Below are 13,087 nucleotides of genomic sequence, written 5' to 3'. Positions count from 1 at the left end.
AAGCAAGCTTAAGAATCACTGTGGTGTGGTTCACGATTCTGGTCCGCATTTGAAAATCACAATGTCCTGCCCTAGCACTGATGTAACACTAACATGCAGTAGACAGGATGCTGGAATGTTCATCAGTCTTCCTTATAATTTTCTTTTAGGACATTTCCTGAAAACTACTTTAAAAAAATCAGATTATTAAGGCAACCAAGTCACTATTTAAATTAGCAGCCTGGACTAGAGTATGATTCAGCTCAACTTTTTAAAACTCTTAACATATGTTAAGTGAAGACAGCTAACATTTACTGAAGACTTTCTACGTGCCAGGGATTGTCCTAAAGTTTTGACATACTTGAGCTTGCTTTAATTCTATCAGCCCTCTAACCCTCATTTTGCAGGTGCAGTCCATGAGGCACAGAGGGGCTGATTAATTTCCCCAAGGTCACACAGCTAGCAAGGATAAAGCCAGGATTCACATCAGGAAGTCTAACTCCAAAGCCTGTGCTCATAACCACTACACCTTATTATATCATGTTTAAGAAACACTTTTAGGTACTAAAATCTAGTGGAGAAGACACATATACATAAATTATTCCAAAAACAAGATGAAAATAAATGCAAAAAGGGACACATAAAGAGCAATAGATAAATGAAGGAAAGAATGAGGCACTGATCCCAGGAGACCTTCAAGAGAAAATGTAATTTGGGATGGGAGGTAGAGGACGGACCAGACACCAACACTTGTGCACTGAGAGAACGCTCGTGGAAGGACTGGACGGGACAGAAGCCCAGATGAGGGAGGACATGGCATGTGCCTGTGATCTTGAAGCCCCACATTGGGGCCGAGAGTGACCGCAGCCCAGGGGGCTCTGTGGGAAGGCAGAGGAAAGGCCAGGGATGACTGGACTTGGGGAGGGTGGGTGAAAGCCAAGGACAGAGGGCTCTGGACACCAGACTGGTGAATGTGGACACATTGAAACGTCCCTTCCTGGCATCCGGGCCAAACACCTAGTGAAACTCCACTAACTGTATCTAAATGATTTTAAGGTTGAGGTCATCACACCTAATAGGAGTCCCAGTCGTCATCCAATATTATGAACAAAGGATATTATTTCAAAAATTGAATTTCAGTAGGTACCCTTTGTTATCAAAATATGGTTTATTGGTCAAATATGTATTCCATGCGCGCCTCATTCAACCTAAGTGCAAGCCCTGAAGTGGAGAAGATTACCTGTCCACTGTCCATCTCCTGAAGATGCAGCATGGATGCGTTTTTCAAAGGAGAAATAACTCTCCAAATAGGGTTACCTCTTTTCCAGCCAACCTTCAGATGGAGATTTATGAGTTCAGTTAATACCATCAGGTATAAACGGCAACGGTCCAGATCTGAAATCTAAGACACAAAATAAAATGCTTAGTAAGCAGGGTCCATGGTTTTCACAAAACTAGGAAAGTTCAGGAAGGAAATAAATCAGTTTATTAAAAGTACCCAGCGAAGACATGGACAAGAGGAAAAGTCATCTCCTCTAAGAAGCCTTCCATCACCTCCCCAGGTGGAGCTGAGCACGTCCTCCTCTGCGCTCACACGGTGCGTCTGTGTTCAGCACCTCAGAGCTAGTAAGCGAGAGGGGCAGAATGAAACACAGGCCTTTACCTGGCGGGAATGGGTTCCGCCCAGCTCCACCGCTCACCAGCTCTGGGACTGGTGCAAGTTACCTAACATCTTTGGGCCTCAGATTCCTCATCTGTAAAACGGGGAGGGCAGTATCCCCAACACAGGGTTTTTGGAAGAATTAAGTGAGAGCGTGCCGGGCGCAGGTGAGATGCCCTATACAGGAGAGAAGGGGAAGGGAACGACCAGGGCCACGCCGGAAAAACTCTGACTCCCCGGGCTACAGAGGAGAGAATGGACGGGTCCCGGCAGTAACGGCCAGAGAGCTGGGCAACGGCAGGAGGCGATGATGTCACAGTCGCTGGCATGTCCAGGACAAGCGTCCAATGTGCCCACTGGGGCTGAGGGATCAAGAAAGACGGAGTCTGAAAAGTCTCGGGCAGCTGTAAGACAAAGGAGCCCCCGACAACTTCAGAGTCAACCATTTCTGAATGGAGCTGAGGGGCCTGTCTACAGATTAGTTCACAAAGAGAAGGACACAGGGTGCCAGGAGGAACTGCAAGAGGGTTCCTGTGAGACGAGGTGCTCTTAGAGCAGTTTCAATGCTCATGAAAGGAGTCCAGGAGGAAAGAGAGGTTAAAAACACCAGAAAAAGAGGATGGCCAGTGGGGTAAAGTCCTCAGGAAAATGGAAGAGGACGGAAGCCAGACTGCCTTCCCCTGCAGAGACAAAGGGAGGCAAGGTGGATGCAGGTGCGGACAGGTGTGCAGGCACTGGACAGTATGAAACAAATGACTCAGCCACGGCTGCGGTCTCCTCTGTGAGTAAAGGGCTGAGGCAGCCTGCGCTGCAGGGGACGGTGCATCTCGCCCCAATGCATGGCCTCACAGTGGTGGCTTGAAATCAGCCACGGAAATGGATAAACACTACAAATCAGGGCTTTCCCCGACCTGAGAGCCAGCTGACAAATACTGACCATCATGCTGCTGAGGTGAGGCAAACTGAATGTGAGGTTAGGGAAGAGACTTTTATTTAACTCTAATAAGCTACCGAAGAAATGTACTTAATTGGGAGTTCTAGCAACTCACTAAAGAGTGAATTTTTCAAAATAATTTTAAACTGTCATATACTGCTTTTACTTTTTGAAATCTTTGCATCTAGAAGACAAACAAGCATTTCTCCAATGAAGACATACAAATGGCCAATAGACATATGAAAAAATGCCCAATGTCACTAATTATCAGAGAAATGCAAATCAAAACTACAATGAAGTATCAACTCACACCAGTCAGAATGGCCATCATTCAAAAGTCTACAAATGATAAATGCTGGAGAGGGTGTGAGGAAAAGGGTACCCTCCTACACTGCTGGTGAGAATGTAGTTTGGTGCAGCCACTATGGAGAACAGTATGGAGATTCCTCAAAAAACTAAAAACAGACTTGCCATATGACCCAGCAATCCCACCTCTGTGTATAAATCTGGGGGGAACTCTTAATGCGAAAAGATACATGCATCCCAGTGTTCATAGCAGCACTATATACAATAGCCAAGACATGGAAGCAACCTAAATGTCCACAGACAGATGACTGGATAAAGAAGCTGTGGTATAGTTATACAATGGAATACTACTCTGCCATAAAAAAGAATAAAATAATGTCATTTGCAGCAACATGGATGGACCTAGAGATTGTCATTCTAAGTGAAATAAGCCAGAATGAGAAAGGAAAATACCATATGCTATCACTCTTGGGAGTTTGAGATTTGCAAATACTAGCCACTATATATAAAAATAGATTTTAAAAAATTTCTTCTGTATAGCACAGGGAACTATGCTCAATATCCTGTAATAACCTTTAATGGAAAAAAAATATGAAAATGAATATATCTATGTATATGCAAGATTGGGATATTGTGCTGTACACCAGAAACTGATATATTGTAATTGACTGTAATTCAATAAAAAATAATACTAAAATAAAATCTTTGCATCTAAAAGATAAAATCACATTAACATTTCCCTTTTTAAAGCTATTTTTAGCTTCAAATTCGAAACAAACAGAAACATTTATGTCATATAATGGGTACACGGAAGTTCATTATATTTCTTCTGTGTATGTCTGAAAATTTCCATAATAAAAAGGTAAAGCAATACTGATAATAATAAGTGATATTGGAGCAAAACAAAAAAATTTATTTCTTTATTAAATCCTTTCTTGGAAATTCAGGGATAGCAAAACTACTGTTAACCATTGTTTACTCAGTAACTCCATTAAAAAAAACAAACACGAAACCATTGTTTAATAAGGAAAATGCTAAACCCCCCCCCCAGTCCAGGAGGTTTCTCTTGCCTTCCTATCAGAGTATCTCAAGTCTTTTACTATAAAACTTGTCTTTTTATATTTTCACACCTGCTTATCAGCTATCAAACAAATGTTCTTAACTGGATAGTCTAATAAAAGCTCTTGAAGTAAATATATTGTCTCACTCTGTTGACAATCTGATGATTCTAACTGTCTTAACATTTGTCTCTAGAGATTTCAACTTCCCCCCAAACAAATTAAGAGTAATAGGCATTTGTAAAAATTCGTATTTTCAAAATATTCTTGAAAGGAGAAAACTTTATTAATTTTTTCAGATGTCCTAGAAAGAACACATGAAGTGGAGCAGAGACAGAGAAGACAGCTACCTTCACAGAGCATCTTCTTTGCCTCAGACCGGTTGTTCTCAGCTCTAACTGCATTTCGGAATCACACACAGGGCTTATACCGTATGTGTGCTGAAACCCCGGTCCCATCCCCCAAACCTGCCAAATTAGAACTTCTGGACCCTGGGACCAATGAGCACTGAATATGCTAAGTATTTCAAATATCTTACACCATCTGAAACTCCCTAAGCCCTGGGAAGCAGATGTATTATCTCCACTTTACAGATGAGGAAACTGAGGCTCCGAAAAGCCACACAGCTTTACCGAGGTCACAGTTATTGGAACTAGGACACTTCAAAGCTTAAAACTTTTCTGCTCCCTAAGGCCACTTTTCAAGAAACTATTACACTAAAGTAATTTTTAATTTAATACAGTGTCTGCCAGTCAATAATCACTCAAATACCGATGAAAAGACTGAAAGTTACTCCAATAAATACTTACACTATTTAGTTCATTCATAGTAAGTCTTCTGAGAATAAATTCAGAAATGCTCTCTGAGGTGGACAAGATAAAGTTCTGAAGAAGGGTAAACACCTCATCTGTATGGGGGAAAAAAAAGCATGCAACTAAAATGATAGAAGTTATTTGGTACAAACTAGACCAGATATTCTAGTAAAAGTTCAACTGCGTTAAGCATATGTGTGCATAACTTACCAAAAATGAATTCTAGTATTGGCCACTAATATGGGGAAATCTATAACTAACCTTAAAAATCATTTAGGAGTTTTAGTTCTGGGTCTGATGAAACAGGGACATGCCACCCTCTCTCACTGAACACAGATACAAAACCTGGGCAGAATATTTGAAACAGCCATTTGAAGACTCTGAAAGGCAAAAAGCAGCAGATGGATTCAGGCAGATGTAACTGGGAAGAGCAGTGAGTTTTCGCTGGTCCTCCTGCAAACTGGAACCAGAAGTCAGAGCAGTCAAGAAAGCGTGCAGCAGGATGGGCCCCAACTTTCTGGTCAGGGAATGAAAAAGGAAAATCCCAGAGAACCAGACAGTGAGTCCTTAGAAGATGCCAGAGACAGAGGTGCTCAGGAAAGCAGTCCCAGCAAGTGGTTTATGAAGTGCTGGGCTCACCCGAGCTGCTCTGCTGGTATACAAGGCTCAGCACATCACAGACTTTGGGACCTGACCTCACAGAGACAACCATGCAGGTCCCAGCCTGGCCACTGGATGGAACACCTGGGGCGCAGGTCAAGACAGCACCGCAGAGGAATTGAAAATAAAACTGACAGTGGAGCCGGCCCCCAAGGAAGCCTGAGCGTCAGGAACAGAGGCTGAAACCAAGCGAGGCTGACCGTCTGCTAAACAAAAATGTCAACGCTGTCCACAGGAGTTCAACAAGACACAGTGTCTCATAACATGATATTCCAAATACCTAGGGTACAATCCAAAATAACTGGGTGTCCGAAGCAAGAGGAAATTCCTAGCTCACGTGGGAGAAGAACACACAAAAGACAACACCAAGATGATGGTGAGGCTAGAATCATCAAAGACTTGAAAGCAGCTACTAAAAAATGCTCCCGCAGTCAATCCACACACACTCTTGAAACAGAAAATGAAGTCTCGGCAAAGAAATAGCAGATTTAAGCAAAAACCAAACAGAAATTCTGTAATTGAAAGTACAATAACACGTTTCAGAAACTCACTGGATGGGATCAGTAACAGAAAGGAGAGGCAAGAGGAAAGAACCCGTGAACTTGAACACAGATCAGTAAAACATGCAACGTGACGCGGCATAACCAAACTGCTGACAACTGCAAACAAAGAAACAATCTTGAAAGCACGAAGAAAGGCTTATGACCAAGGAGGAGAATGATGTGAATCACTACCGACTTCTAATGAGAACCCGCGGAGGCCCAGAGTTCACGGGATATCTTTCAATTGCTGGAAGAAAAGACCTATAAAACTAGAATGTTAGAGCCAACAAAAATATTCTTCACCACTTACCAAGAAAAAAACACAATCCTAAATATAGATTCTCCTAACAGACCTTGAAAATACATGACACGAAGCTAACAGTAGACAAAGGAGAAAGGGACAAATCCAAAATTGTAGTTGGACTTCAACACTCTTAAAATCAGCAAGAACATAAAGCTGAAAACACCACGAAGCTCTTGGATACAATGGACATTTGCAGAACATTCCACCCGACAGCAGAACACACATTCTTTCCAAGTGTGCATGGACCGTTCACCAAGGTAAAGCACACCCTAGGTCATGAAACAAACCTTGACAAGTTTTTTGAAGCTGAAATTGTACAAAGTATGCTCTCCGACTAGAATAGAACTAAATTAAAAAGCACTAACAGAAAGGTAACAGGAAAATCTCCAAATACATTTCTAAATAATTCATGGATAAAAGAGAAAGTCTCAAAAAAGTTAGAAAGTGTTTTGAACTGAAAATACAACATATCAAAATTTGTGGGATGCAGCTAAGAAAATTCACTGTGTTAGATGTCATTTTTAAAAAGATCTAAAAACAATAATCTAAGCTTCTACCTTAACTTCAATAAAAAGGCAAAATAAACCAAAAGCAAGCAGAAAGAAGCAAACAAACAAACAAAAAAAGAAATCAATGAGACTGAAAAGAGAAAAATCAATGAAACCAAAAGCTGGTTCTTTGAAAAGATCAATAAAGTATCAACCACTAGCCAGTCTTAGAGAGACAGACAGAGAAAGAGGACACAAATTACCACTACCATTACCAAGAATAAAAAAAGAATTCCTTCAGACCCCAGATTCTGCAGGCATTAAAAGGATAAGGGAACACGACAGACAACTAAAAATATAACTGCCGCATTCACAAATGACATCATTGTCTACAAAAAAATCCCAAGGAATCTATTAAAAAAACTTCTGCAACTAATAAGTGCTTCAGCAAGGTTAGAGGATATAAGGTCAACACAGAAAAATCAGTCCTATTTCTGTACACTAGCAATGCACAACTGAAAACCAAAAATCTTTTAAATATACCATTTACAATAATCTTCCCACAAAAGGTATAAATCTAACAAAACCTGCACGGGATCTATATGCTGAAAACTAAAATACTCTGATGAAAGAAAATAAAGACAGCTTAAATAAATCAGGAGACATATCACATCCTTGAATTAAAAGTCTCAATATATAAAGAGTAATTCTCAAAAAATTAATCTGTAGATTTAACAAAATTCTAATTAACTCCAGCAAGACTTTTTTTCTTTTGGTAAATACAGACAAGCTGATTATAAAGTTTATATTAAAAGGCAAAGGAACTAAATAGCTAGAAATATTTTTGACAAAGGAAAATAAATTTTAAAGAATCAAACTATCTAACAGCTTTTTATAAAGCTACAGTAACCAAAACAGTGTGGTGTTGGCCAAGGGATAAATATATAGATCAATGGAACAGAGTCTAGAAATAGATTCACACAGATATGGTCAATTAACTATTTTTAAACAACTTTAATGAGTAGTACTTGCACATAACCTGCACACACTCGCCCATATACTTTAAATCATCTCTAGAATACTTATAATGCCTAATGCAAATAGTTGTAAATACAATGTAACTGGCTGCCAGAGTGCAGCAAATTCATGTTTTGCTTTTTTGGAACTTTCTGGGGTTTCTCTCCCCAAATATTCTCAGTTAATGGTTGTCTGAATCCAGAAGCATGCAGGGCTGACGGTACCAAGTTATTTTTTATTTTACCATTACGTGTTTGTTGACCTCTGTGCTAGTAATTCATAGAGTATTTACTCATTTATAAACTGGAGATAACTATTTTCCTCTTCGCCCATCAAAGAAATCCTTTCAGGATTTAGGTCCATTTAAAGGTAATGAAACTTCATACGGTTGGTTTACCAGTTACCTAGAGGTCCACTGCTATCAAAATTAACCAGAGATTTCTTTGGCTCTTACTTGTGGTATAAAAGGAGAAATGCTTGAGGAGCAATGGGCATGCTTACATTCTGCAGGTGAGAACGTAAAATGCATACATGGCTACTTAGAAAAACAATTTCACCTTATCTTAAAAGCTGAAAACGCGTGTGCCCTAGGAACCAGTAATTTTGGTCCTGGGGGTACATATACTGCAGAAACAAACAGACCCAGAAGACGCACGTGGACAAGTGTTCAAGGCAGCGCTGTACATAAGAGTAATAAACTAAACACCATCCGATGTCCAGCAGCAGGAGAACCGGTAACTCTGCTGTCACCATACAATGGAAGATAACGCGGCAGGCGAAACAATGATGTGTAAGAAAAGACAGGGATGAGCCTTGGAAACATGCCAAGTGAAAAAAGTGACAGGAGACTTCTTAGAGAAAAGTAACACTTCCCTAAAGCAGGAAAATGAGACTACTGTTGAGGAATAGCTATGTATGAAGCAAAACCATTTTTTAAGTGCACAGAAGCGATAAAGGTAAGTCAAAATAAGGAGAAAAACGCAGGGATTGAGGAGTAATGGGTAAATTCGTTCTCAGGTTGGGAGGTGAGTTCATGGGTATTTAATTATTCTGTATCATAATTTACATATAAACACCACATATTTTTGTTCTGTACCAAGTATCACAACAATTTTCCAAAAGCACCTGTGACCCAGTCCTGAACCTGAGAGCATGGATCTGAGCATTTTCAACAGTTAAGACATTTCGAATGAAACCAAATTTACGCCCTGAGAGGAGTTCAAAGTCTTATAAAAAGTAATGGTTATGTGTAGGCATTTGGTTCTGCTACCATTTTCAAAAATATCAGAACTTGGAAACTAGCTTTAATATTTCATAAGCCTATACTAAAATCTAACCTTTCAATATTATCCTCAGGTTTAACCTAACACTAATGCTTCTCTAGAAATTTTTTATTTTTAATTTTTGGGGGGTGTAACTAGGTTTTTATTTGTTTATCTTTAATGGAGGTACTGGGGATTGAACCCATGACCTTGTGAATGCTAGGCATGCACTCTACCACTGATCTATCCCCTCCCTCCCTGGAATATTCTTTTTTAGAGAGAAAAATTCTAAAATTTCAAATGAAATTGGTCAGAAAGATTGGGAATCAAGGCTTACCCATTGCTATTCTCATCTCTAAGGTCCGTGGATCTTCAGCTACTGTTTTACATAAATCTTAGTTTAGGGAGGAGGGAGAAACGTCTCAACACGTCTGCCTGACACCACTCTACTTCCTGTGGGAAGTATTTCCCACCTAGAGGTGCTTGGGGATGAACATATTTAAAAATAAATAAAAATAAGTAATCATAAAATTATGGCCATTCTCATGGTTTAGCTTCCTTTCTGCAACATCTAGCATAGTGGCAATTAGAAATGCATCTTTCTTAAAAACATACATGAAAGAACAATGATCATTTTTGACAGTCTGTAAATTAATGAGAGCACATAAATTTTTAAAAAAATACTAAAAGCAAACGAAATCACATTCTAAAATCAACAGTAATCAACAAATGCAGACACTAAAATGTCAGCGTCCTGAGGGCTGTTTGCTCCTTTACCTCCACAACCCCAGCACCACCAGGAGATGCGCGGTGAGTATCTGCTGAACGCATGATGTTAAAACGGCAGGAGTTCCCTCTCGTTCCAAGTACCGACGACAGACCAAGCAAGACACCGACAGAAACTACTTATCCTCACCATCTTGGGAACTGGAACCTTTCAACAAGCAAGTGTGCAGTAACTTCAACAGCAACTGCAGGCATCTGTCAGTTCTCAGCAAGGGCATGTAGGCATTTGTGCCAAACTTCACAAGGGCATCCAGGAGAGGGTCTAAGAATATCCTTAATACATTCTGCGTTCTCCGCTTTTCACTAGACATTAAAAGACATGCCCAAATCAAGCATTTCAAAAGCATAAAGGAATTACTTTCCAGCTACAGTTTGTGGAACTGGTTAGTTAACACTTCCATTAGACAGAATTTCTCTTACGGATGATCCAAACACTTAGATCCTACTGGGGCTGGTCCTTCACTCCCATCTTCTCACTGAACTTTCAGTTTGTGCTTTCTCAGTGAGGGCAGTGATTCACCAGACAAGGAAGCACAGGGCACACATACCTCCTCGACTCTAGGCACCAGTATGAGGAAAATCCTATACCCAATTTATCTGCAAATTAAAATGCTGAGACCCTGCTTCCATAATTCAAAAAAAAAAAAACAACAAAACCAAAAAACCAAAAATATATGCTAGTCAAAGAAATGAGACACATTAACCAAAAAAATACAAAGAATTAAAGATTTGTGAAAAACTGTTAACCAACTTTAGTACTAAAACTTTGTCTAGAAGAGATCTGATATTAATCCAATTAACTACATTATCATGCATATATCCTACCTAATGAAGCTCCTTTTTGCAACATTTATAATTTAGTGAGAATTAATCTGCTCCTATTTCTCAAAATATAAATGAGTCTTTATTATCTTTAAAAAAAAAACTACACATATCACAAAGGGGTAAAATCCAGTAAATGTCTTAACCTAATCTTATGCTAAGATCTTACAACCCATTCTTAAAGCAAAGATTCATGTATATAGTTGGGTTTTTTTTTTTTGACCTTCTCTAGTTTAAACCTCTAGTCCTATTAATTTATTGTTAATATTCAACATTTCTTTAGTATATTGCCAATGTTCTAGTTCCCTCTGTTAATGCACTGTGATCAATTCCGTACCAGTCGTTGAGAAGTCTATGTACCATAAATTCAATTGACCTTTAAATTTAAAAAAAAAAGCTTTCTTTTCAAATTTAGAAACACTTACCTATATTGACTCCTCATTCCTTCCACATCTACGGCCAGCAAGACCATCAGAGCAACAAGCTTCGCTTCAAACCAGTCAGGCATGCAGCACTTTTCTCCTCCTTAAATAACAACAGTTAATGTTTGCAAAGCATTAACAAAATCCTTCCAAGACACTGTTTCAAAAATAAAACAGCTAAATGTCTGTGTTTCATCAAAATTAGATTAGAGAAATTCAGCTGAGATGAAATGTGGCAGAACACCCTACAGGATGGCTCATTTTTACACACATAGGTATGAATAGCAACATATTGCTGCAGGGCGACTACACGACATTTTCCAAGCTCTGAAAGCTCTTCTTACTGCTGTTTCCAAACCATGTCTCACTTTCTCTAACTCAAAAAGCCTGTTCTGAAAGCTCTCCAACATTTCTGTTTGTTGATGATTCTGGTTTTGTGTGGTCCTGTTGTCGCTGCTTTGTTTTGTTGTACATCATATAAATGATACAGCATACACGTATGTATCTACCTAACTCATATTCATCCTGACCTCTTCACCACTCCAGCCATTCCGACAGACAGACACAGCGAGATGCCTACCTACTTTCAGTTCCCTGGGTCTAAGCTCACCCCAGCCTTGAGGGATATTCCTACCCACTTTCTATTTCATTTCTATTCACTCACTACGTGTCATCCCATCGGAGACCTCTCCCAACCACTGCAGGTCTACCTGCCCTGGATGGAGACAGCTCGCTTAGGATCCCCACCCCAGTGCTTATGTCTTTCAAGGCACTGCACTAAGATTATCTGCTTACTTGTCAACTCCTTTGCTAGACAATGCTCTCTCTGAGGATAGGGGACATATCTTCTACCTCTGTAATTCCAATGTCTGGCACTTAGAAAACCCTTGATACATGTTTGCGGAATAAATAGTGTACATTCTATCTGTACCGACCATGTCCAACCCAAAGAAAAAAGCTACTTTACATGTATATTGAAAACATTTGGACTGATGAGTCTTTGTATTTTAAAAAATTTGAATACTACATGTATTTTATGCCCCAAAACTCAAGCTAAATAATGTTTTCTTCGGACTGTATTAACTTATTCTGAAAACTGCCCAGTAATTGATAACTAAACTAAAATTTTATAAAGGCACATAGCCAAAGGCGTTAAGAGTCAAAACAAAAATATTATACACACACACATGCAAACATCTCATTTGCATTTGAGGCCAGTTTTTTAAAAACTTAAAAAAGTACATTGTATTAAACAGTGTATTTTAAGTCCTAGAAAAGTTAAGGAAGAAACTCTAAAACTTTTATCCACTTTTGAATATTTAATCAGATCTGATGCTGTTGTATACTCTGAATTAAGAAGTTCCATAGATATTTTAGAGAGTTTAATCTATGTTTCCTCTAGTAGGAACTAAAATTTATTTACTTTTACAGGCCTAGCAAAAGAATCTTCCAAGTTACCGCAAGGAAAATTTATTAGACCATAGAGAAAATAAAACACAAAAGAGAAATGTTATTCTAAGAAGGACGAACAGATAAACTCATGTATTTTGGAAGGATAATTACCTGATCATTTACAACCTATTCCATGATCAGATTAGAGAAATCAGAAGATGAAAATGACTTGGTCTGAGACAAAGCTAAGAAATACAAGACACGTTAAATTTAAAGACGTAACTTACCCAAATTATCACTAATGACTTTAATGACGAGGAAGCAGTGGAAATGTAAAAAGAATCCTAAGTAATGAATCTGCTAATGGTTCTTCCCTCATGAAGTCTTACACATTTCCCCAAAGAAGATGCAAAACTGATCTTTGCTAAGTGTTCGGTATGAATAAAAACTATAACCATCCTTTCAAACCTAATTTTTCTCTGAATTACTTTTCACAATCAGTTCACACTAAATGTCATGCTTAAAAACAAACAAAAGAGGAATAGATTTGTCAACAAATATTTCCACTACAGAGGCTCCAAAAACACATTTGCAAGATCTCGCTGAAAGATTCAGTAATTGTAGAATAAATTAATAAATTGAC

General features: G+C 38.9%; 1 protein-coding gene across 2 annotated transcripts in view; it reads right to left on the bottom strand.

Annotated features, from left to right (window-relative positions):
- The window catches only part of TARBP1 (tRNA guanosine 2 -O-methyltransferase TARBP1), a 60,545-nt gene that overhangs the window by 28,355 nt on the left and 19,103 nt on the right, over positions 1–13,087 (bottom strand). For both annotated transcript variants that reach the window (XM_072970943.1, XM_072970944.1), the window contains exons 11-14: positions 11,056–11,155; positions 9,939–10,111; positions 4,747–4,844; positions 1,220–1,381 (exon numbers count right to left, since the gene is read on the bottom strand). In XM_072970943.1, the coding sequence (XP_072827044.1) occupies positions 1,220–1,381; positions 4,747–4,844; positions 9,939–10,111; positions 11,056–11,155 (533 nt within the window). The remainder of the gene's footprint in view (positions 1–1,219; positions 1,382–4,746; positions 4,845–9,938; positions 10,112–11,055; positions 11,156–13,087) is intronic.

This window comes from Vicugna pacos, chromosome 11, assembly GCF_048564905.1.
Source record: "Vicugna pacos chromosome 11, VicPac4, whole genome shotgun sequence".
NCBI lineage: Eukaryota > Metazoa > Chordata > Mammalia > Artiodactyla > Camelidae > Vicugna > Vicugna pacos.
Note: the sequence above shows the minus strand (reverse complement) of the source record. Positions and strands in the feature narration are given on the sequence as shown.